General features: G+C 48.1%; 1 protein-coding gene and 1 long non-coding RNA gene across 20 annotated transcripts; one reads left to right on the top strand and one right to left on the bottom strand.

Annotated features, from left to right (window-relative positions):
* Nucleotides 1–18,006, bottom strand: LOC108352211 (uncharacterized). Its single transcript, XR_015631973.1, has 5 exons — nucleotides 17,798–18,006; nucleotides 7,113–7,264; nucleotides 1,791–1,954; nucleotides 844–917; nucleotides 1–595 (listed from the first exon to the last, which is right to left on the bottom strand). It is a non-coding gene; the product is annotated as an uncharacterized LOC108352211 (long non-coding RNA).
* Mycbpap (Mycbp associated protein) lies at nucleotides 3,657–24,527 on the top strand. 19 transcript variants are annotated; one of them, NM_001443729.1, is given in 20 exon segments: nucleotides 4,146–4,343; nucleotides 5,230–5,304; nucleotides 11,095–11,222; nucleotides 11,853–12,012; nucleotides 12,123–12,226; nucleotides 12,811–12,994; nucleotides 13,228–13,343; nucleotides 13,770–13,911; nucleotides 15,471–15,586; nucleotides 15,672–15,787; nucleotides 16,181–16,292; nucleotides 17,222–17,411; nucleotides 17,764–17,951; nucleotides 18,984–19,130; nucleotides 19,737–20,123; nucleotides 20,372–20,493; nucleotides 21,815–21,927; nucleotides 22,368–22,513; nucleotides 22,695–22,865; nucleotides 24,351–24,527. In NM_001443729.1, coding segments are annotated over 20 exon segments (2,895 nt in total). In that variant the 5' UTR covers nucleotides 4,146–4,267; the 3' UTR covers nucleotides 24,453–24,527.
* Nucleotides 24,528–25,417: the final 890 nt, after the last annotated feature.

Genomic DNA, 25,417 nt, shown 5'->3' with positions numbered 1-25,417 from the left:
GGTGTTGGCACATTGCTTTAATCCCAGCACACAGGAGGCTTCACAGCAGGATCTCTGAGTTGGAGCCCAGCCTGGTCTACAGAGCGAGTTCCAGAGCAGTCAGGACTACACAGTAAAACCCTGTCTTGAGTATGAATCAATCAATAAATGGGATTAAATGTTAAAAATAAAGCTGGACGGTGTTGGTGAACACCCTTAATCCCAGCACTCAGGAGGCAGAGGCAGGTGGATCTCTGTTAGTTTGAGGCTAGCCTGGGGTACAGAGTGAGTTCCAGGACAGCCAAGGCTACACAGTGAAACCCTGTCTTGAAAAACCAAACCGAACCAAAACTTAAAAATAAACGTTCAAGTGAATGAGTTAAACAAACAAACAAGCAAAAAACCAAAAACAACAACAACAAAAAAAAACAACAAAATGGTTCCTAATGCTGTTCTGCTATATTCATGGATAGGTACTTAGTCCCACTGTCATCAGGGAGGCTTCCTCTGGAGGCTGACGAGCCTGAGTGCAGAGATACCCAGGCAAACGTTATGTGGAGAGAGAGCCTGGTTGGAGGTCTCCATCAGGTCTCTTCCATCAGAGCTCAGGGAAAACCTGGGACAGAGGGAGAGAAGGAATTGTGGGAGTTGAGCCCGGGGAAGCATGACCCTCAGAATTATCTAAGCAGGGATAGTGGGGCCTCACAGAGACTGGAGTGGGTCTGTGCTGGGTTCTGTGCATATGTTATGTTTGTTGGCTTGGGTTTTTTTTTTTCGGTGGGGGGGGGGACTCTTGACAGTGGGAGCATCTCTGACTCCTTTGCTTGCTCTTGGGACCCCTTTCCTCTTACTGGGTTGCCTCACCCAGCCTTGATGTCTGGTATTATTGTGTCTTCTTGTGCCATGTTTGGTTGATGTCCCTGGGTGGTCTGGTCTTTCTGAGGAGGAGAGAGAGGGGAGAAGTTGATCTGGTGGAAAGGGGGGGTGGGAGGGACTGGGAGGGATGGAGGGAGGGGAAGCTATACAGTTGGAATGTATGGTAGGAGGGATGAATAATAAAAAAAAAAAAGAAAAGATAATCTACGAAGCAAGTTCAGAATCAACCTAATAAACTTAAAAACTGTTTAATCTAAATAAATATGCAGATGAATGCGTAATCAAAATGTAGTATCTGATGGAACTTTGTTCAGACATGAAAAGGAAGGAACCATATATTAATCAAAACCAAATCAAAGAGCCTGTGGTTTACACACATTATCCAGAATAGGCCAACCATATTGTCAGTGTTGCTAGGGTCTGGAAGAGAAGGGAATGGGTGGCGGGTACATGCTTTCTTCTGGAAAGTGAGACTATTTTGGAACCAGATGTTGTGATGGTCACTAAATGCAGCCAAGCTATGCAGGTTAAAGTGGCAAACTGTAATGTCACCCCTGTTCGGTCACATTAAAGAAAATCAAGTGCACATTGCACATGCAGAGTTTTAACTTTGACCAGATTCTCAGAAAGTTAAGAAGTCCTGGTCTGGTCCAACACTTTCCTGAGGCACAGAGACAGGAAGACCCAGAGCGGAGGGAGGACCCTTGGGCTGCTGGCTGAGCCAGCCAAGTTGCCTACCTGCTTGACCAAGCACCCTGCCTTCCCTTGTCCTTGATCCCACTGAGGTGTCCCAACTAGGCTAGACCCACACGTTGGCTCACTCCACAAACTTTAAAGGCCTTCTGGAAGCTAGGTGAAGATTGGAGTTACAGGAATGTTTGTCTTTCCCTTGTGGACTCCTAAGCATCGAGAGAGCAGGAGGAGGCATTTCTTACCTTTCCCCATTTTACATAAGAGCTCCTGAAGTAATGGTGTATTCCTTGGGAGTGAATGGTCCCATCTCTCTTGAAGAGCTTGTTATTCACTTGGAAGGAGGGGACTCAGCTGGTTGTGTCTGAGGAATGTTCTTCATCCAAAGTACATTCTGGGTTGGCCTAGACTGTTAGATCCATAAGAATTTGAGGTGCTCTTAGCTGACATGTTCATATTTTTGAAAGTTATTCTTTTTGAGATAGGTAGGGTCACACGATGTTACCTAGGCTGCCCTGGAACTCACTGTATAGCCTAGGGTGGCCTCAAATTCAATACTCTTTTGCATCTTGCTTGACGGTGTTATTCCACACATGCAGCCCTGCTAAAGTTTGTCTTTAACTGAGGAGTAATAATTGTGTATATTTATAGGGTACAATGTGATGTTTTGACACCCTCCCCTTTAATCCTTCATTAGCTTTACAGAAAAGCGTTATGAGTACCCCCCACCACTAAGACCCATTCTCAGAAATGCCTGTTGGTTCCTGTCCACTCTGGTTCTTACAGATTAACTGCACAATAAAGATAGTTAGGAGTGCACAAATCCTCCCTTCTACATCACTCCCTAGTCCCAAGTTATGAGAAAAAGACACACACGGAAGAGTGTTTGCCAGAAATGCTGACCAGAGCAAAAACCATGTACCAGTCACTTTAACCAACCCAGACACTTCCGTTGTTTTTGCCTCCTTTTCTTTCTTTTCCTCTTTGTTTTTGACAGGATTTTCTGTAGCCCAGGCTGGTCTAAAATCCACTGTGTAGCTGAGGATGACCTTGAACTGATCCTTCTGCATTTACCTCCCAAGTGGGGGAGGTTCTGTCTTCTTTAGATCCACACTAGTCTACAGTTCTCACCGCCTGAGCATAAGATGTAGAACACACCACATTCCAGAAGGGCTATCTTTAAAAAAAAACAACAACAACAAAAAAAACAAAAAAACAAAAACGCCAAAACACAAACATTGCACAATTGAATTGACCACCTTCCTGGTACCTACATGCATGCCTTCCCTTGAAAAACCATGTGGGTTGAGGAATAGCTTGGTGGTCAAACACTTGCCTAGAGTGTACAAGGCCCTGAGTTCAATTTCCCGTGTTGGAAAACAAAACAAAGCATCCTTTACCCAAGCTTGGAGATGCAGTATATCTGTAGGCTCAGTGTTTGAGAGTTAGAGATACAAGGATCTGATTAACCTCGGCCTCAGCTGTAGCAGTAAAGTTAGAGGATAACACAGGTTAAAAGAAATGTCTTTAAAAAGAAAAAGAGAAAAAAACCCATAAGACTTCTTTGGGGAGGTTGTCATATAGGTCACCATTGAGTCTGCCATTTTGCTGCTAGAAGTTCTTTCTTCTCCATTACTCAGTCTTTCATTCATAGACCGACCCCCCATTTTCTACAGAAGCAGTAAATCCACCAACACGGGCTACCAAACCCCCATACCTCAGTGTCATAACCCGCCCCCTGGAGGGCACAGGTGACAGAGCATCTCCCTGGTGTGTCCTACATGCCTTCTAAGTGTCCCTGAAGTGAACTGAACTGGAGATGTTGTGAGGATGAAGGGGAGCTTCTGGTGCTTGTGTCCAAGGAGGAGGCTGCCCTTGGAGCATGTGTCCGTCATGGGGAGCTAGGTCCAGAGGAGTTTTTGTAGTAGACTCTAGAGAGGGGCCCAATTTCAGAAACCAACCTGATTCTTAAATGCTTTAGAGCTCTGATAAAAATGAATGTATGAGTGAATGAATGGATGGATGAATCAGTGAATAGAAACATTAAAGTGGATACGTTTAGAAACTTGAGCTAACAGGAAAGTACATCTTCACTGAGAACCAAAGGCAGCATGTATATGAGAAGACCCCAAATATGAGAAACGTTTGGCTGGCCTAGGAAGTGAAGCCCCAATGGCTAATAAGTGGGCAGGGCAGATGGCAGGCCCGTGGGGCGGAGTCTAGGGCACTTAAACTAGGAGAAGTGGTCAATGCATGGTCAGCCGGGTGTGAGATGGGGGTGCCAGAAGCCTGACGGCTGGTCAGCAAGCGGTGACCCAGGGCAGAAACATCTGGGGAGTCTGGGAGACAGAAACTACTGTCACCATTCCAGCCACTCAGCCTCGGCCAGCTCCGACAGTTACCCTCTGTCGGGCCCAACTGATGACGCCTTGGCTCTCTCTAGCGCCTCATGTGACGTCAAGAGGCCGACGGGGTTAGTATCGGGGTCTGCGCGCAAGCCTGAGGAGCCGCTTGCGGCGCGGGGACGCATCCTGATGAAGAAGGCTAATGACAGGCAGTCCCCGCCCAAGTTGCTCGGTGGGTGCGCGCCCTCGCGCGGGGCGCTGGTTGCTATAGACGCTACGGCGGCCGCTTGCGGGAGGGATCGCGGTGGGCTGCCAAGCTGAGCAGTAATCTTGGGGGCGGGGAGCGCAGGGCCACGCTGGTAACCCAGGGCGGCACCATGAAGGCTCTCAAGAAGGAATCCCGTGTCAAAATGCCAACCAGCAAATTCTTGGAGGTCTCGGAGAACGTCAAAGGTTGGCCCTGAAGGCCTTGGGTGCTAAGGCAAAACACACTACAGGGATGTTTGAGCTGGGATTAGGATGCTACAGATGCCAGGGAGGGTCTGGAGCCTTGGAGTACAAGACACAGGAAGAAATCTCAGAAGGGAGTGCTTTGGTATTTGGTGGTAATAATATGGCAAGTTTTGAGGGCCTAACAGAGGAGCTTCAGGGGTCAGTGGCAGGGGACAGCCTTGGACAGGAAGAGTAAGAGACCTCCAACTCAAATTAGGGTGGCACAGGTGACGGACTCCCTGGAGGAGATGCCCAAGAACCAGGGAGCACCTGCTGAGGTTCTTGGGAATTGAGGCAGGGGTCACCTAAGAGTAGAGGAAAACCCACAAGTCAAAATAACACCAAAAACTCTTAACTCCATTGGTTTCAGAGTGCTATTTCTTTTTTACCACTTGGCCTTTCTAGCCTCGTGACAGATACCCAGTTTATCATGGACCCCTGCTCCCTTTTTAAAAAATTTCCTGCTGGGGATGGAGCCCAGCGGCCCACCCCCACCCCACCCTCTGTGTATACTCAGCAAGCATTCTGTTTTTATTTATGGAGGTCTGTCATATGTGGACACTGGTAGACACACAGGTATCAGTATTGTGCTTTCAATCCTCAAGAACCACAATCAAGACCCGGAGGAATACTAAAACACTTAAAAAAGCAAATCTGGATGCCTATGGAAGTTATAGGTGCTCAGAGCTTCTGCCTTAGGCCTTGGTTGGTAGACTTAGAGGGAAGTGTTTTCTGAAGCAGATGGCTTGTGTGGCAGATTAAAGCAAAAGATAAATAAAAAACAAAAGGAAGGGCTTGCTTTTCTGGGCTCGGAAAGCCCTGTGAATTCATGGATCAATTACTCTAGGATCCAGAGAATTCAGTGCAGGTGGGCAGCGGCTGGACCATGAAACGACTTCCCGTGCAAAGTCAGAAAGTCTTGGTGAGTGACCTTGCAGGCCCGGAGGGGACCCAGCCTCCTAGGCCTGGTGCAGCACACAGTGAAGGGAGAGGCTGGCCTAGAGTCAGAATCCCCTGGTAAGGCCCGGAGAACTAACAAGACTCTAATTTTTTTTTGAATTTAGCTTTCTTTTCTGTCTCTTCATAGCATAAAAAGCTGGTGCTGTTTCATGATATACTTTTAATAGTTAAGAGAGGAGAGAGAGAGAGAGAGAGAGAGAGAGAGAGAGAGAGAGAGAGAGAGAGAGAGAGAGAGAGAGAGAGAGAGAAACCGGCTCCCTTTCCCAAGGGCAGCCAAGGGCTCTCCTGGCCACTGCCTCTCACGCTCACCTACTTTCAGGGCGATCTTAATCAGATTTGAACTTTTGCTGTAAACAGATCAAGGAAGGATTTTTCGCCCAGTGTTTGTTTTTAATAAGGCAAGGATTCCGTTTGTTAAATAGGCTTTGAGTTAAAAGCGTACACCAGAGTGAGGAGGAAAAAAATTATTAAAGCATTTAGCATGCAAGGTCCCTTGAACATTTTAGACGTTTCCAGTGTCATGCGCCTGCCTCTCCAATGTCACATGCCCAGTTCTCGAGCATGATCTTGTAGCCTTGTGCTGTGTGTCTCTGAGTCTCTGATGTGTGAGCTTTATAGAGGCAAGCAAATGTGTCTAGAAACCTGTTTAAGAGGCTTGAACTCTGAGTCCGGTGCCTCTCCTTGACCTTGTTACTAAGCTACAAGTCACATCAGATGCCCCCCTTGACTCCAAGACACTAAGGATAGCTCTGTTCCTCCTGCCTCGCTTCCCCCAGCTCAACCCTGAAGTCTGTTTCCCAAAGACTTTGAGCAGCACTGAAGAAGAATGACATTTGTGTAAGAAGTAGAAAAAAATCAGATCCCATCTCTACTCTGTCTGTGGCTCCCCCTCTTCCTGACCCCCTTAACAACTCCTCTTGCCTTAGCTCTAAGTTGCCTGACTGTCCCATTCAAATGGGCTGTATCTGACCCCCTCGGCTATCAGGACAGAGAAATAGCAGCTCGGTGGTTCACCAACAGCCATGCTTAACTTGGGTCTCCAGAACAAAGCACGTGGGCCTCAGGTTCAGTGTGGCCCTCCTTTACCTGGTGTGGTCCTCCAGGACGCCCAGAACGGCCCTCGGCCCTCGGACTGGTCCTTCTTGCCTGGTCTGCCTCCAGTCTGTTTATCTCAGTCTCTGGTTGGATCATTTTGAAATGCCACTGAACTAAGGATCAGATGCCTGACCTGGATTTCATTTCATATCCATTAGGAAGACAGAAGATTTTATATATATATATATATACATATATATGTATGTATGTATATGTATATGTATATATACATATATATACTCTGACATGAACTTAATGATATATATTTACATATATACTTTTTATTGTTGAAAGTGAAAACTTTTGTGTATATATATATTTTATTGTTTGAAAACTTTTTTCTGTGTGTGTATATATACTTTTTATTGTTTGAAAATGAAACATATATATGTATATATACACAAAAATGGTGCTCAGTGAATTATCTCCGACAAGAATTTAATGATATACATATATGCATATATATAGGTATACATATATATATATATATATATATATACACACACACACACACACATACACACACACATTTTTGTTATTGTTCTGTTTTGGGACAAAGTCTCAAAGCCACCATGCTGTTTTCCGTCATCTGAATCAGCAGCCTCCCCAGCAAGCTTCCCGGGCCATCACACTACCCAGCTGCCATATTCAGCCTTGCTCATGCTACCACCTTACCTGTAACCCCACTATTTGCAGGTCCACCTCCACAAAGCATCTGTCTCCTTCCAGCTCCTCCAGGCTTGAATAGACTACAGCTATATCCTGAGGACTTTCTTTAGGGTCTTCAACTCTGTGACTTGGCATGGTGAACTGAAAAACTGAGAAAGCTGAGGCAGGAGACTTGCCGTGAGTGTGAGGCAAGCCAGATCTAGATAGTGAGTTCCAAGACAGCCTGGGCTAGAAAGAGGCCTTGTCTCAGAAGAAAGCAAAACAACAAAGGAAGGAACTTGATGGATAGTCTTAAGGATGGACCTCACTTTAAAATGCATGTGTAGGTTTATTGAATATTTAGTTAATCAAACACATACCATCCCCCAGCGGTGCAGCATGGCTAGAGTGACAACATTTATAATGATGTGCTCAAGGTAGTTCAAACTGCAGGCCAGAGCTATCAAGGGCTCCTTTAGTCTCAACCAGTCAGGGTCTGTGTTGCTCCTTGAGCATGGTGGGAACTTTGGCCCCAGCCATCTTCAGCAATGTTGAATGTTTGTGTATTTATGTATCTTCCAGTAATTCTATACCCATCAATGCAAAACACACCTGGAGCTGTTTAGTCCCTAGGGACCATGTAGACCAACCAAGGTGATGGGCAGAAGAAACAAATGTCCTGGAAGGCATAAATCAATTTCTCTCTCTCTCTCTCTCTCTCTCTCTCTCTCTCTCTCTCTCTCTCTCTCTCTCTCTCTCATTCTCTGTGTAGCCATGGCTGTCCTGGAACTTGCTCTGTAGATTAGGCTGGTTTTAAACTCACAAAGATCTGTCTGGCTCTGTCTCCTGAGTGCAGGGATTAAAGGCGTGCACCACCACTACCCTACATGAAAACATTTTTACAAGCAGATCTTCGTCTGGGCTGCCACCAGCTTTGATGTTTGTATAGGAAGGGAGAGAAGTAAAAAAAAAAAAATCAGAACCCATGCCCCTCTAGATGGGGGCCAGTAATGTTAGCACTCAAGAGGCTGAGGCAGGAGGATGGCAAATTGCAGGCCACCCTGGGCTTCAATAGGAAGAAAGAAAGCTAAATCAAAACCCAAGGCTGCCAGGTGTGGCAGAAGATCAGACCGAAATGGGGTCAGACTGCTCAGCTCTGCGTGTGTCTCTGTGTGTGCACTTTGTGCAGAGACGTCCCCGAGCTGCTTCTATAGAGGATGGATTTAGAGTTATGTTTGGAACAATTCTTCTCCATTTAAAAAAAAAAAACCCACCTGCAATGTAGACATTTCCTTTAAAAAAAAAATACGGTTTGATTGTGTAAACCAAAGCCCCTGCCTTGATGTGGCAATGGCGTGTTCTCTTAAAGATTAGAGTACTTTGAGAAGCACTAGATAAAATCAGCATGTTGTTCTAAACACCCTGGCGGCTGTGATTAGGTTCTCCTTTGATTGTTTTGTATAGATGTTTACATCAAACCTTTCTCAACCAGAGGAGGAAAAGATGAAATTACTAAGCAGAGAAATGAAGTATACATCTGAAAGAGTTGAGACACCTCTTTGGAGGCAGACAGAATGTGTCCTAGTGAAAGGGCCCATGGCTGCCGCTTACATAGCATAAACTCTCATCTCTGCATTTTTCTACAAGGCATGAGCCACGTCTGGCATTTCTGGCTGCAGTAGACTCTTAAATAACCTTGTCCACAATCTTGGCCCCCTAGGCTGTACCCCAGCCCTGACACTGCCCTTGGGAGAGGCTGAAACCTCCAACCCGGATCACTGAGCTCTCCCTTGGTGACATGACTCCCTCCTCCTGCCTTTCGGCTTCCCACCCCCACCTCACTCCACACCAGTGATTTCACAGTGCATGCTTTGAGTTCCAGAGGCTCTCCCTTCTCTGTCCACTCCAGGCCTCTCTACACTGTTCCCTCTGAAAAGTTCAGTTCTTTGTGAGGGTTCTCTCTTCCTCTTCCACTCTCAGTAGGAATATCACCTCTTTAAGGAATCTCTCACAACCACCCTTTAGGCAGGGTTGGGGTCCCTGAGGGCCCAGCTATTGTCCCAAACTCAGTCTGCCTGACCTTTTCATATCCTGTGGCTGTTTTCTCTCCAATTGACACTGCTTTCTCAGGACCTCACTTGGGAAGACTGATTGGCCTGATTTCACTATATAGACCAGGCTAGCCTGAAACAGAAATTATCCTGCCTCTGCTTCCCAAGTGTTAGGATTAAAGGTGTCTTTCTTTCTTTTCAGAGAGATTTTTTTTAATATTTTATTTATTTATTATATATTATGATTACACTGTTGCTATCTTCAGACACACCAGAAGAGGGCATCAGACTTGTTTCAGATGGTTGTGAGCCACCATGTGGTTGCTGGGATTTGAACTCAGGACCTTGGGAAGAGCAGTCGGTGCTCTTAACCACTGAGCCATCTCTCCAGCCCGAGATTTATGTATATGAATGCAGAGGGTATCAGATCCCCTGGAATTGGTGTTATGAATGGTTTTGAGCTGACATGAAGTTGTTAGAAATTGAAACCCAGCTCCTCTGTGAGAATAACAAGTTCCCCAAACCAAGTTTTAAAGCAGTGGCACAGGCAAGTGGCTTTCTGTGAGTTCAGGGCCATCCTGGTCTATACAGCAAGTTTTAGGCTAGCCAGGATGACATAGTGAGATCCTGTCTCAACAAGATTAAGAAGAAAAAGTCTAATACCAAGCCATGCGTGTAGTGGCACACACCTGTAACCGCCATACTTGAGGGATGGAGTTAGGAAGGTAATCAAGGTTATCCTGGGCTGCATAGTGAATCTGAGGCTAGCCTGGGCTACATCAAAACCTTATCTCAGAAAAAAATTCAAAACTAGCCAGGTGGTGGTGGCAGCATACTTTAAATCCAGCCCTTAGGAGGCAGAAACAGGAAGATCTCTGAGTTTGAGGCCAGCCTCGTCTACAAAGTGAGCCCCAGGATAGCCTGGGCTACACAGAGAAAGCCTGTTTAGAAAACAAAATCAAAATAAAGTAGGACTGCATATGTTGGAACACACCTTTAGGTCTAACACTCAGAGGCAAGTGGACCTCTATGTGTTTAAGGGAGCATAGTCTGCATTGTGAGTTCAAGGCCAGCCAGGACAATGTGGGAGGCTTTGTCTCAATTCACTTCCTCACCCCAAAAACCCCACAAAAGTAAAAATTAGACGAAAGAGATCTGATGTCTTCATCGGGAAGGCTAAGGAAACATGTCGTCTAGTTTCCCTAATCCATCGGGCACCACAATCTCAGGTCTCAGGTGTTTGTTTTATAAATTTCCTAGTTCAGCCCAGTGATAAGGATGCTGTATTTGTATGACTATGCTAGAAGATTGTGCAGATAACATTGACATACTAGTTGGGAGCAATTCTCTTAGTCCAGCTTCTTTTTGTTAAGTGGAAGGCAGTGCCAGAGACGTGAAGCAATGGATGCAAAGTTGCCTAATTCGAAAATGCCGCAGCATGAAACGGATTACGTTTCTATTTTGGCTCTGACTGTAGGCTTTTGATCAGTATGGAAATCCAGGGGGAGTCGGTAGGAGAGAAGTCCCATCACTTTGGACCCAGGGGACAGCCTCTGCTGTTCTGTTCTATCCAGGTGGCTGTCCTGGCCCCTCCCCCCAAGAACCAAGGTCTCACTACTGTTTGCTGTGTTGTTAGGAATTGCACCCAGGGCGTCACTAACCCACACATGCTTGCTAGGCAAGCACTCTACCACTGAGCTGCATCCTGAGCCCTCAGTGTATCTTGTTTGTGTATTAAGATATGCAGAGGGCTGGAGAGATGGCTCAGTAGTTAAGAGCACCGACCTGCTCTTCCAGAGGTCCTGAGTTCAATTCCCAGCAACCACATGGTGGCTCACAACCATCCCTCTTCTGGAGTGTCTGAAGACAGCTACAGTGTATTCATATAAATAAAATAAATCTTTAAAAAAAAAGATATGCAGAGAGCTCTTGGGACATAGCTCTTTACCTCTCTCCAGAAAAGAAGCGGGCGAAGGCACCTGAACAGCCCACCCCCCCCATCCAGGAAGAGCCTGAGCCTGTCAGCAATGTCTTACAAGGAGATGACATTCTTGCCTTGGCCATCAAAAAGGAAGACTTGACGAAGGTAAGACCAAGGCCAAGGATCTCTTAGAGCACCCAGCCATGTTCACGGTTCACCCCGCCACTGGCTTCCTAATCCCAAGGAGTCACTAATACCATGTCAGGAAAAAAAAATACACCAAATATAAATTCTTTCACTTTAGCATCTGAAGGAATTCACGGGAAGTTAGGTTTTCATATTTCTGAGATTTTATGAGAGCCACAAAATAGTGAGATACTTTGGGGCAAGTGCCATCAGGCCCATTCCACAGATGGGCAAATAAGTCCAAGCATCACAGATAGAAATGAGCATGAGGCTGCTGAACTCCAACCCTTCCCCTTACCTGTCATTTGCTCTTACTTAATCTGTCTGGACATGTCAGGTGTCATTTTTCCCCCTCCAGGTTACTCCTAAATCTCAGGTCTGTCACACAGACATTTTCAGAACAGGATGTATGGATGGGGCTGGGGAAGCCGACTAGTCAGCCCTCAGGAATTCTGCCAAGAACAGAGATGTGTGTGCACTCGCGCGCATGTGTGTGTGTGTGTGTGTGTGTGTGTGTGTGTACGTGTGTGTGTGTGTGTGTGTGTGTGTGTGTGTGTGTGCTTCCTCTTCTCCCCAGGTAGCATTCTCCTCAGCTTTGTTTCGTTTTAGCAACACATTCCTCAGTTTGAAGAAACAGGAGAAAAGCCTGTGGTTACACAGAAGTTTATCATCCGTAAGCTCAAACCGAAAGATTCTTGCAAAAGGGTCTACCACTTGGTAGCACATCCTGCTAATCCAGATGCCACCACAAAGCCTCTGGACTACTCCGGTATGGGTTCTGTTGTGGGCTTTGCATTCTTGGATGGGTCTCCAGCCAATAGTTGCTCTGTGTGTGACTCACAACTTCTGGGTCTCCATCCTTCTCTCCCTGCCTGCCAGGTCCTCGGGACAGCTTCTTAAGTAGTGACCAGATCCTCCCTCACCAGATCCTGGGGAGTCTTCAGGACTTTAAAAGAATCGCAGTTGCTCGGGGAAACACCCAGGTTTGTTTGCACAGAGCTAAGTGGCTGAGAGACATTGCTGAAGCCATAGAGTCAAAGGGGCGTGTGTGGAGATGGGGGCCCAGGGGTAGGGTTTTAGAGCTAGTTGGACTCTGGGCCTGGATGATAAGGGACCCTTTGGGAGGCAGTTGCAAGTCACAGAAACCAGTTGCTGATAGACAGCTTTAGCTGAAGTGGGGATTTACTAGAAGGAACTCAGAGCCTGCCTTGTGAAACTCAAATAGCAAAGCAGACCTCAGCTCCTCATGCCCCTTCTCTGGAGACTGGATTGCTGAGATACATGCTGGAGGGAGATATCCCCCAATTCTGCCTCAGAGCCTTCACTTCTGTTAGGCAGGGCACTAAGGGCCCTGCTCACTTACTCAGGAGGAAGTCATCAGTTGTGGAGAAGATGGCTACACCCTAAGGGATGCTGAGCTCTCTGGGCAGAGGGGACTGTCAGCATTCCTCAGGCCCTGGTTTGTTTTCTGTCACTTGTCACCCTCTGGTCCTGAACAGGAGGGATCCTTAGAGCAGGACAAAACCTAGGACCTGGGTCAGCACCTCCTCTACCTTGCTTTTTCCAGCTGGCTAAACTGATCAATATCCAGCCCTGCCTGATGACCCTCATCTCAGCTAAAGAAGAGCCAAAGCCAAAGTCCCCAAAGGAGGAGAAGAGGCCACCATGGGCACCACCTCTTCAGCACAACTTCCTCAAGAACTGGAGACGGCACATCACCTTGCGGAAGAAGCAACAGGAAGTTCTCAGTGGTAAGCTGAGCTGACTAGGGACCTGCCAGGCCCCCATCTGTCACCGAGGCTCGTCTGTGCCTTCTGTGTCTTCTCTCTCACCCACCCCGCAGCCCGGACTTACACTGACTAACATGAAGCTTCTGGGTTTCAGGCTTCAGTGTGTTCTGAAATGAGCCCGGGAGTAGACCACCCAATTCAGTGTGCTTTGTGTTTGGTGCAGCAATCACAGTCTTCCTTCTCTCCCTCTCTAGAGCACCTGAAGAAGCCAGCAAGTGAGCTGTTGATGAACAGTGGGGAGGGCTACAGAAAGATCCAGGAAGAGCGAGAGGCCATTGACCGTGCACTTCCTACCCAGCATGACAGAAAAGTGAGGAAGAGCGGGAGAGAGGAGTGTGGGTGGGGGAACAGCTCAGAATGCACATGGTGAACTGTATGGGAGGAAATCACCTTTTCTTTACCAAGCACTGTTAAGCCCTGGGATTCTTTATTTCATGTTCCATGACTGCCCACTTTAATAACTCAGCCTCTGGTGGTCTCTGGTATTTGGTTTATCATAAGAGTCTTAATGTTTGTCTCCTAAAGGTTTATACTCCAACCTTTGGTCCAACCAAGGTTTTGGTACATCCATGAGTGCCTGGGCTGGGACCCATCTTTCTGCCTTCTTGAGAACTAGAATATTGTTGAATGCCTCACTCTTCCGCCAGTGGGTCCGAGTGGATGTCCCAGTGAGTCTCTGACTATGGTACTGAGGGGGTGACCTCACTGCTCTGTCCTTCCTCATCTTGACTTTAAGGCGATGAATTGTTTCTGGAGCCCGCTGGAATACCTGGGTGATGAGAAGTCAGGTCTTCTCATGACCAAGAAGAAAAAGCAGCGTGGTCTGGTGGAACCCATCACACACATCAGGAAGCCCTTCTCTATCCAAATGGAGACTGGTGAGAAGCAGGGCTATAGGCTTACACTTTTCAAAACTTACTTTAATTAAGCAAGTAATTAAGCCTATCAGAGGAAGTAGGAAGGAAAGGTTAATAAGGTAAAAGAGGGTGTGGACCCTCCTTTAGAAATAGTTCTTTGGAGCGAATACAATCTGCCTTGTCAAGATATCAGAGGTTCAGTCCACACACATCAGCAGTAGCTTTATCCACTCGAAAACACCATGCACAAATCAGCAATGTCAGTTCTATCCAAAGGATACAGAGAGGCTCTGAGGCAAGAAGCCACCGGAACACCACCGGAAGTCCTTTGGTGGTGTTTCTATGAAGTCATGACAAATGATGACCAGCAAAGAGTGGCAAGGTGAACCAATACCACACAGTGTCATCCATTGTCTGTCTGCTGGGTTATATTTACACCCCTCCCAAGTATCACGTGTTCTTTCAAGCATCCACTCTAGCAAAACATTATGTGTCCTTTTCCCAGGCTGCTTCCAGAAAAACACCATATGTCTGTTCTCAGCAAAACATCCTCACATGTGTCTGCTTCAGCAGAACATCCTCTCCAGAACACAGTTTCCAGAAAAGCAGCACAGGAAAAACATCACATGATACAACTGTGTCTCCAAAGAAACGAGAAATTTCCACTTCAAGGGCCCAAATCTATTAGCTTCTTGTGCCTGGTGCTGGAGGCAGGGTAGTGTGGTGGTGGTCAGCATGACTCTGTCCCAAATCCTGGTTCACTCGGCTTTGAGCAAATCTCAGAGTTTACCTGGGTTCTAGTTAGTACCTCAGTGAAACTGAGAGAAGTAACAAGGGAGGCTGGGTAGCTAGAATCCTGGGCATAGGGCTTTCACCAGCCCCATGCCCCTACTGAGTCCCTGGAACATGACTTTGTCTGTATAGATATGAGCTGACAGTATAGACCAGATTGGGGAGAAAATTTTACTTTAGTAGTCATTTTTATGTTGATTGCATATTTGGAATAATAGTCTTCATATATGGAGTTCAATAAACTATGCTAAAATGAATCTCACCTAGAGCCGTTTGACCATTTCAACACGCATCTAGAAAATTTGCAAGGACACACATGGCTTGCATTTGTGGTTTACATTATACTCCCATGGGAAAGCCACACTTTAGAGCCTGCCAGTCTGCTGCTTGGAACCACACGCCAGTCATGTTGGCTTTCTGAATTTCTGTGAGGCATTTGGCCCCCAGTGTCCTTGATTTTATAGCATAAGGATGGCGAAAGGGTTAAGGGAGACAGTATTTGCATCAAGGGGTTCTGGCTCCTGGCTATGACTCAATAGACAGTAGTTGCTGTTGTTACCGTATGCCAAAGGTCTGGCCGTGTAGTAGTGATTTTGTGGGATTCCTATGTAGCATTGCTAGGGAGGTACAGAGCCAGACAACTGAAGTGGAGCTGCCCCTCAGAAACTGTCCATTCCCCAGTCCCTCTCAGAAGTGCTGTCGGGATTGGTGTTCTCAGGACCCTTGGGCAAGCGTGGAAAGGTGGCATGAAGGCAGCCTGTGCTGAGGCTCTCCTAACTCCCCTCTAGGATTACCAGTGCAGAAGGATGCTTGGTACCGCTACACCTGGGACCGGAGTCTGTTTCTCATCTACCGACGCAAGGAGCTACAGAATATCATGGCAGAGCTGGATTTCAGCCAGCAGGTTGCTAGTGCCTTCATACCCGATCCTGAGGTGCCTTAGGTGATACCTGGCAGTCAGCTCATATTCCCCTCTCTCCTCCTCTTAGGATATCGATGGCCTGGAGGTGGTGGGCCATGGGAAACCCTTCTCATCTGTCACAGTGGAAGAACCTTTGCCACTTGAAAAGAGCCAGAAGAGCTCCTCGGAAGACACGGTATTTCTGTAAGTCTGAGCCCCAGCGGGAGAGGCCGGGGAGCCTGCTGCCCTTATCCCCACTAGAGTCAGAGGGCGGGCTTTCCTCTCTGAAATCAAAATCAGGGTGGCTTCATCCCAGCCTGGCCAGCAGCTTGCCCCCCTTTCCTCTAGCCTATTGCAATATCTCTGCCAGCTGTCTGCTGCCATATTCTTTGTCCCCACCATTGGGTCTAGTGGGGATTACCCAGACATTGCTATGCTACTTAATGTCCCCTCCCACCTAGAGCCCTCCACGACTATACATAGAGAATAGCCCCAGAGGGAGACTTTGAGGAGCCCCAGCGAGACTGATTGAATCTCACAGCCCAAGTGCTGTGCCTTCTTAGCCCACAGTAAAGTAAATGATGGCTTTTCTTACAGAGACTCATTGACCAACCTCTCCGACATGGTCCCTATGCCTATTCTCGGCCCTTCACTGCTGTTCTGTGGGAAGCCAGCTTGCTGGATCAGAGGCAGTAACCCAGAGGACAAGGTAAACTGCCTTTTCAGCCTCACACACTTGCATGGGTGTGGCCCCAAGGTGACCGAGACAGTCACGAGGAGGCCACAGTTTCTGATTTGTGTTTTTATCTGATCGCACATTCCACACGCCTGAAAATGGTAACGGCAGCACTAACTCAAGCAGAAGTGAGATCACCAGGCTTAAAAGATCATTGGCTGAGCAGTAGTAATGCACACCTTGAATTCCAACATTAGGGAGGCAGAGGCAGGAGGGTCCTGTGAGTTGGAGGCCAGCCTGATCTACAGAGTGAGTTCCAGGACAGCCAGGGCTACACACACAACCCACCCCAGCCTATCTTGAAAAATCATGTATATGTATGTAATATGTGTGTGTACAGTCATGTGGGCATGTCCAATATGTATGAGCACGTGTGGGTGGTAGTGCACATGCACTTCTGTGAACATATGTGTGTAGGCCTAAGGTTGAATAGGATGTCTTCCTCTTTCCCTTTCTACCTGAGTAGGGTCTTTCACTGAACCTAGAGCTAATGTTTGGGCAAGTCTAGTGAACCAGCTTGCTCTGGGGATTCTGTCTCCATCTCCTGTGTGCAGGGGTTACAGGCAGACTGTCACACTCAACTAGCTTCTGGAGATCAGATCTCCAACCAGTCTTTGGGCTTGCAAATGAACCTCTGAGTCATTGCTCCAATAACCAGTTCTAGAACATTCTTCAGATGCTGAGGAGCAGAAATGAACACCGGGTGTAAAATATTTCTCTTCTTAGTATTGATGATAAGCTCAGAGACAATTGTCAGGAGAGTCTGACACCACTCAAGGTGACTAAGCCCAGGGGACCAGAGTGAACAGTGGACTGTGAGAGAAGTCACAGGAAATGGGGTGAGTTGGTCACCCCAGGGGAAGACCTCTAGCCAAGACACTGCTTAGACCTTCCTCCCACAGAAAAACATTGGAATTGGTGTCCGCCTGACATTTGAAACCCTTGAAGGGGAGAAAACATCTTCAGAACTGACTGTGGTCAATAACGGCACTGTGGCCATTTGGTATGACTGGAGAAGGCGGCCCCAGCAGGATTTTTTCCAAGACTTAAAGCAAAACAGGACACAGAGATTTTACTTTAACAACCGGGAAGGTAAGGTACCCCGAACCTATCCTCCTTACCGCTCAGTGACTGGGGCACCTCCATGTTTAGTTAGTACCTTCCAGCCCATCCCCCTCTCCTCTCATGTGTGTGATCTGCTAGTTTGTTGAACACTAGAGTGCCAAGAGGGCATGGCCTCAGGGAGCACAGACCCTGGTGTGGGTGACCAGCCATCCCCTGATTGACGGGGACTTCCCCAGCTCTAGCACTCAAAAAACACACATACCTGGAAACCTTATGGTCCTGAGAAACCAGGACGCTGGTCACTAGATGTGGGCCACAACCAGACTGGCAGCTCAGCCGGCTTCTGCTTCACAGCAGCCTCTGCCTCTGTCCCTCCCAGGTGTGATTCTGCCCGGGGAAACCAAACACTTTACCTTCTTCTTCAAGTCTCGGAATGCTGGCATCTTCATGGAATCATGGGAGTTTGGGACCCATCCTACGCTCCTGGGAGGTGCGGCCCTTCAGATCACCCTCCATGCCATCTCACTGACCCAGGACATTTTTATGGATGAGAGGAAGTTGTTGGAGGTAAGAGACTTCAGACGAGAGGACAGAGGAACCCCCTGGGGCGGATGATGTGTACTCTGAGGTGGAGTCTCTTACCTTGAGAGGTAACTTTTCTCACCACACAAACTGAAAGCTACTCTTGCTTAGCAAATGCCACCCAGGCCTTTATGATGTAGAAGATGGGAGGGCAGGACAGCGAGTGACTGGAGTGACTGTACCTTGCAGTGCCCAGTTAGAAGTGAAGGAAGTAAGCCTTGGGTGTCCCAAGTGGAGCTTTCACACCAGGGCTAGGAGTCCAGGGCAAACCCAGAGACTTTACAGAGGAGCCCGATCTTATTCACTGCTGTCTGCTACTGTGCAGTGGTGTGGGGCTGACCTGGCCAGACTTCTAAGCCAGAGTCAATGATTTCAATGACCAGCCTCACTTCCCTTTACCACAAGCAGCTCCCGGGAGAGTGTGAGGTGAGACCTGGGGGTTCTTTGTCCCCTTTCAGTCTCAGTGTGGCTCTCTTGGGCCACGTTTTGTGGGACTCTGTGCAAAGCTGGACTTTTGTGTGGGACCCTACACACATCTGCCTGTCTCAGCCTGGGGACTTGGCCAGGGCCAATCAGATTGTAACTTTGATTAAGGTGGGTGGGATTCACTGTATTTGCTGACCCTAGGACCCATGTATAGAAGGTCTGGGTTTCTATGACACTCACTGTATGACCAGGCCAGAGAAAATTTTACTACCATTCTTAATGGTTCTTAAACTATGTAATCTGTGTGTATCCCTTCTTCCAGTGGGGGATTGGAGGCTCCAGATTCAGTGTAGGGGTGGCTTTTGGGACTGGCCTCTTCGGGATGCCTTTACCTCTTTGAGGGGGACACAGAAGTTTGGAGAGACCTAGAGATTTTTGAGTCTTGAAATATTAGGTGTCTGGGTAAACCAGAGGGACTAACACCTAGGCAGGAACCCAGACCCTAAGCAACAGTGTTCCGACTCCCTCCTTGAGGATACGTGGGCAGTTGAGAGCCCTGGCTGCCACCTTGCACCATCTTTCCTTTCCCAGAGTAAGCTGGCTGCTCATGAGGCTGTCACCATTGCTCAGAGCGTGCTGCAGGACTTACTGAGGGGCGTCTCTACTCCAGAGCGTGCACCATCCCCAGTGGATGCCTATCTCACCGAGGAGGACTTGTTCCACTACAGGAATCCTAGGGTATGGGCTGGCCCCGTGCACTCCGGGGAACCGGTAGTAGGCAAACCCTTACTCACTGGAGGCTGTGATAAGCATCTTCCATGAGTGATTCACCTCCTCACAGGAATCCTAAGAGATAAAAAGTGTGATTTACATCCATATTTTTTTCCTAATAAAGTCCCAGAGAAGTTAAAGAATGTGCCCAAGATAGTTTATAAGTGGGTGGATGCTTAGTGGAACCAGAGTACCACGTGCTTCCTCATTTAAACCTAGCCTTTCTTAGAAAGCCCAGATGCACATGCAAGCACGCTGACGAACACACACACGCACACACACAGACACACACACACACACACACACACACAGACACAGAGAGAGAGAGAGAGAGAGAGAGAGAGGAGGAGGAGGAAGAGGAGGAGAGAGAGAGAGAGAGAGAGAGAGAGAGAGAGAGAGAGATTGAGATTTAAAGTAAAGATGCAGGTTGAAGAGGAAGTAGGAGCTCCTTTGTCCTCCACTGGTGGCTTCTTCTCTGCCTCTTAGTCAGTGTCTTCAAGACAAAGGGAGAAGTCACAGTGACTGGCATGGGTTTCGGGATGCTTCCTCTCACTTGTATCTCCTTGGCTGCAGTTGCATTACCAGCATCGAGTGGTGCAAAACTTGCACCAGCTGTGGCAACAGTACACGGAGGCCAAGGCATCCCAGGAGGAAGCCCTCAACCTTAGAACTCCGACAGTGCCGTTACTGTTTGTTGAGAAGCCCCCAGATCACAGCAGGACCCTGGCCTCAGAGTACCCACAACTGCAACCTCATCAGGAGATGGACACCCTCAAGGATCCTAAAAATTCCCTCCTGCCTCAGAAGACTGGCATCAGCACCAAGAGTATGCAACGGAAGAGCATCATGGAGGAGATTCTGGTGGAGGAGGGTCCGGACAGGGAGAACACCAGGAGCCCCAGGGTTCTGGAAAACCTTCCCCCGCCTAAATGGAACCTGTGCCTAGAGGACTTCAGACAGGTGCCCCTGCGACTCTTCAGGGGTTGGTAGAGAATGTCTCTGAGTATGCTGCTTCTCCTGGGAGCCAGTCGGGCAGGCTTCAACTCACCCCCTTGACCCAGGAGGCATATAGATAAAACCTCAGGCCCAGGAAAAGCAATCTCTTGAGCCAAAACCTTTAAAGTTTTTGTTGTTGTTTTGTTTTTTTGTTTTGTTTTGTTTTGTTTTGTTTTGTTTTAACAAGGGCTTCTGTGAAAACCCCTTACTAGGCAGTGATGACCTTCCCTGAGGAGCTCCAGAGAGAGGATGCTCTCATCCAGCTCAACAAGGCAGCGATGGAGCTGTGCCAGGAGCAGAAGCCACTGCAGTCCGACCTCCTGTACCAGATGTGGTAGGTACCTTCTAGGAGACCACCCTGTATCTCCTTCCCTTGGTAGCACCTGGCCAGGGGTGGTGGTGGTGTGGGTGTTCCAGGACTCCTGAGGCTCTGCAACCCTTGAGTTCAGGATGCTAAGAAACATCGTGAGCATCCCATATTCTAGAAGCTGCCACAGCAGTGCAACAGCTAGCTGCCAGTTGCTTCTCTGGGGAAGCATCCACAGCAGTACAAATACTTTGTCTTTTCCCCCTCTTCCCCTTGTCTTGGTCCTTCTCAATGAGCAGAAGAATGGGGTGGGGTGGGATGGAAGAAAGCAAGACATTTAAGGAGAGAGGGAGCCTCACAAAAAGCTTCACTTCTTTGTGGTCACCTGCCCACTGTGTGTTTGGGACTTGTATGGATACATTTTTGCAAGGCCCAGACACAGTCTCCTGAGGCACATGCCAGGAATCACATGCAAGGTTCAGCCCTTTCTAAGGAGCTGGACCCAAGTCTAGCCATCTCTCCAAGCTGGAATTTAGACTCTAAAGCAAAACTAAATTCATCCAGGCCTTGTTGTGGTTTGCCCCGAAGTTATCTGTATTTTGATGTTAATTCCACTGCCCCAAAGACAGCTGCCTAGTCACATACTCAGGACTCAGGTGACTTCAGCAGAACCTTCTCCCCATTAAATTTGTAAAATACAGGTGAGGGGCAGGTACAGGATAGAAGGAGGCCTGTCATTGGAGGAGAAGGAAGGTTGGGCGGGAGAGAAGTTTGAAGGAAGAGGAGGAGACTGGAACAAAAAGGAGGGAGAGGGTTGAGAAGCCACGGCAGGTGACATTAAGATTTCGCTCTGTGTATCTACAGGTTGTTATTAATGTTTTTAAGGGATGGATATGTATTGGGCTTTGTATGTTTAGGTGGGCAATTATATCTTATCAATTGGGCCAAAGGTTATTGTGTTGTGTGTTCTTTCATGTGTAGATTTAAGTGTAATGGAGTGTGGGGCGGCTGGTCTGGGCCGCCATGGAGTTGGGATGTGTGCTTCTGGCAAGATATCCAGCAGATATCTTGGGGCACTGAGGTGCTGGACCTGAGTGGGGATAAAAGACAACTATACTTTTTCTTATTTTTTATATTTTACAACAACAAGGCCTCTTCATAATAGTCCTAGATCTTGTCTCTTCACCACAGGGAAACCAGATTACAAACTGAACGCTAGCTGATCGTGACATGGCGTTCTTGTGGTAGTTCCAGGCACTAGAGTCTTTAAAGGGAGGCATCTGAGCCTTTGATGGATCAAGGACAAAGGAAGAGTGATGGCTTTTCTCCAATGTGTCTTTTCCACTAGTTTGCAGCTGTGGCGAGATGTGATTGACAGCCTAGTTAGCCAGTCCCTGTGGCTAAGAAGTCTTCTAGGCCTGCCTGAGAAGGAGACGGTTTATTTGGATATTCCAGACGAAGGTCAGACATTGTGAGGTCTCACCTCTGTGCAGCCTTTCCTAGGCTCTGCCCTGATGGCACTAGTACTTTGGCTGTTTGTCCGCTTATAGTAGGTACTTGAGTGAGCTCATGGCGGTGGGGATCATCCATCCTTCTGTGTGCGGGATGTGAGACTCGGATCTGACCTTGGTGCAGTCTCCTCATTTAGCCCCAGAGACTTTAAATATAGTGGAGCTGGGACTGGGCTGTCTGTGACCCTTGTCTCACAGCTTTTGTGCATCAAGTCCAGGAGGGCTTGAGAAAGTTCTCCTCTTCCCTTAGCTCTTTCTGCTCTCAGAGAACCCTTTCCAGGGATTCTCTTAAAGCCCCCAAGAGCAACAGTTTCCCTCATCTTCCAGCATAGGCCTGTGGTGTAGGCCAGGCATAGGCCTTAGGCATGCCTCCCATTTGCCCCCTCTTAGGTCAAAAATCCCCTCCAGTCACAGAGGTGAAGGTGACATCCGGGAAACTTGGAAAGGAGGATCGGAGAGGGGGTGCCCAGGAGAAGAAACAACTGAGTGCCAGAGACAAAGAGGAAAAAAAGGGTTCCAAGACACCATCGAAAGAGGTTATATAGTGGTGTGGTCTGCCCCCTGGATGGGGCTGTGGGAGGGGGTCATGGGAAGGGGGTAGTTGTTCCAGCACAAGGCACAGCTCTCCAGGAGAGCTGCTGGGGGGGGGGGGGGGCGGAGCATCGGATCTTCCTCAGAAGTCATCGAGGTAATGTGTTTCCCCACTTTTCCTAGCAGGACCGCCTGAATAGCAAAAAACAGAAGGCAAAAGATGACAAGAAAGTGGTGAAGTCCACAAGCCGGGACAGGCTGCTCTCAGAAGATCCTCCCGCTGACAGCTCGGCAACCTCACAGGAGCCCATAGACCCCCTAGTCATGGAGAAATATACCCAGCGGTTGTACTCTGAGGTGAAAGGAAGATGGGGCAGCCATACCTCCCAGCTCTCACACCTGTTTCAATCATTTCTCTATATTCCACCAAAGAGTGCCTGCTTTTATCAGAGAGAGATAGACAGAGACAGAGAGAGTTGGCCATAGAAGGGTTCCTTAAACAGAGGAAGCAGCTGAGGCAGAAGAGGGAGCGGGCCAGCAGAGTGGCAAGGAAGAGAAGCAACAGACAGGGCATAGCAGTGAGTGGTCAAGAGCAACTGCTGGCCCATGGAGTTTTCTGAGTGACCCTGGAAGTCATGCAGAATTCTGCACTGAGAGCAATAGGGTCTGACTTAGGCTCTAGCTGGCATTTGGAGAACAGACTCCTGGGAAGAGAAGAGGGGTGAAGTCCTTCCCTTTCTAAAGCTGCTTGTACCTCCCCTCAGGTATACACTGGCAGATGTATTTGTTGGGAGACTGCCAAGTAGGATTGGCTTAGTCCTCTTTCTGTTGCTATAACAAAATACAACAGACCAGGTGATTTGTAAGAAAAGCTTATTTTGGCTCGCAGCTCTGCAAGCCAGAAAGCCCGGGAGTGGGGCTCCGGTGAGAGCCTTGTGTTGCTTCAACTCATGGTGGAAATATAACAAAAGGTAACTGGGCATGTGTGAAAGGTGCAAGAAAGGAAGAGTCATGGGTTCTGACAACCGCCAGGACTCATGGTTGTGAACATATTAAGTGATCTGTGAGGAAAGGACCCTCATGATTCAAACACCTCTTTAAGGTCCCCAGACTTGTCAGCACTCACACTGGGAGCAGATTTTCACATGAGCTCTGGAAGGGGCCCATATCCACCCAAAGGATAGCGACCGTGAATCCGCTGAGAAGACGTAGTCATGATCTGGTCTTGAGCAGTGGGTCCATAAAGCTGCCTGCTCATTTTGGTCTCTGTTACTATGGTTTTTTTTTTTTTTTTGAGGTGTGGGGGATGTTTAACAAAAGCATGCTCAGTTTGTCAGCAAATCTAACAGGGATGTCTCATCTTTCACGGATAAGGCATTTGTGGATCTGGGTTTACGTTACTGTACACTGTGGGACCGCCACACAGGTCTCATTTGACCAGAAGTTCTGTTTGATGCTGCCGGTGACATCATTGCGCTTTCTGATGGCTGACGGGGCCTAGAAAGTAATTATAGGCCTTTGGGGACTCTCTCAGTCTATGATACTAAGAGCCAATTTTCTTAGGCTATGTGGTCTAGCTGCAGTGGAGGGCTCAGTCTTGGAAGCTTCAGTCTGTTGATCTACGATCTTAAAGGAAGGAGAGTTGGTTTCCGGAAAACCAATACAGCACTGGGACTGAGCCCAGGCCCACTCCAGAGCAGAAAACAATTACATGCAGCAGCAGAACACTGAACAACGTTGGCCTTTCTCTCTCCACCTCTTCCCTCTTAGCAGGACATCATGATACATTGGTGCCTGCTACAGAGCAAACCTTGGCCCCTGATGTCTGTCTCCTTCTTCCAGGTCTATGGGCTGCTGGACAACCTGGTGATAGACATGATGGTCCTAGCAGATGAGCTCGGCCCCGAAAAGAATGTTGAAGAGCCTTTACGTTTTTGTACCTGATTCTTGGGCCCAAGCTTCCTCCTGGAAAGGTGGTTTGAAAAAAAGTCAATAAAGAATCTTTAGGTTTCAACCATTTCCATTGTGCCTCTGGGAATGCTGGATCTCAGTTGCGTCAGGTGATGGTCTAGTTCCTCCTGTGCCCCACCTGTCCACATGTATGGGTCTCAGAGCCACTCACACGTAGAGAGGTGATGATTAAATGACAAGCAGAAGAGCCAGTGGGTGGCAGGGCGAGGAATGAAGTCAGGTGACAGGACAGATGGCCTTTGTAGCAGTTCCCTGCCTCAGGCCTACACTTTCAGGGTCGTGCTTCCTGGAGCCAACTCAAGTGAGACTAGCAAGAGAAGCAGAGCTGCCGGGACCTGGCTGTCTGAGGTCTTTTTCTTCAGCACCCTCCACATCCTTCAGGATGGCAAGGACAGCATTTGCCAAGGTTTTTAAACCCTGGAGGAACTGGGGCTGAGCTTGCACCCACCCCAGGTCTGAAGAAAACCAAACTAAAGCACATCTATTTGCAGTGCTCCAAGAAACTCCCACAAGTACAATTTTCCTCTCCCCATTCATTCCCTTTTGGGACCCTTGTTCTAAGTCAGAAGTTTTGAGGCTCTGGTCTGCTAGATCCCTTCCTCAGGTCAACCGGTGAGGCCAAACTGTGCAATGAGGGGAGGGGGGGGCGCCACAACGTTTCCAAACAAAAAACGGCCTGAAGATTCCCTGCTCCTTCCTGGAACAAAGGCATGTGGGACTGTGGAGTAGGTGAAGGGTAACAGCAGGGAAAAAGAATGCACTGCCTGCTTAGATCATCCTGGGGTTTGTTGTAACAACTGCAAAAACTGCTAGGCTGAGGGTCTCTGGGAGCAATGGAGGAGTAAGGGCAGCCAGTAGCTTGGGAGTAACCAGAAGCCAGAATTCATACTGAGCTCCTGAGCTTTCAGCACTTTGCAGGTGAGATAGGGAAGGAGGTT

Source organism: Rattus norvegicus, chromosome 10 (genome assembly GCF_021556685.1).
Source record: "Rattus norvegicus strain SHRSP/BbbUtx chromosome 10, alternate assembly SHRSP_T2T, whole genome shotgun sequence".
NCBI classification, from domain to species: domain Eukaryota; kingdom Metazoa; phylum Chordata; class Mammalia; order Rodentia; family Muridae; genus Rattus; species Rattus norvegicus.
This window is presented reverse-complemented; position numbering and strand designations above follow the sequence as displayed.

Coding starts and splice junctions, on each gene's coding strand:
- Mycbpap (XM_087573538.1), top strand. CDS start 4,268: ATGAAGGCTCTCAAGAAGGAATCCCGTGTCAAAATGCCAACCAGCAAA. Junction 17,412..17,763: donor TTACTTTAACAACCGGGAAG/GTAAGGTACCCC, acceptor TGTCCCTCCCAG/GTGTGATTCTGCCCGGGGAA. Junction 19,131..19,736: donor TCCACTACAGGAATCCTAGG/GTATGGGCTGGC, acceptor CCTTGGCTGCAG/TTGCATTACCAGCATCGAGT.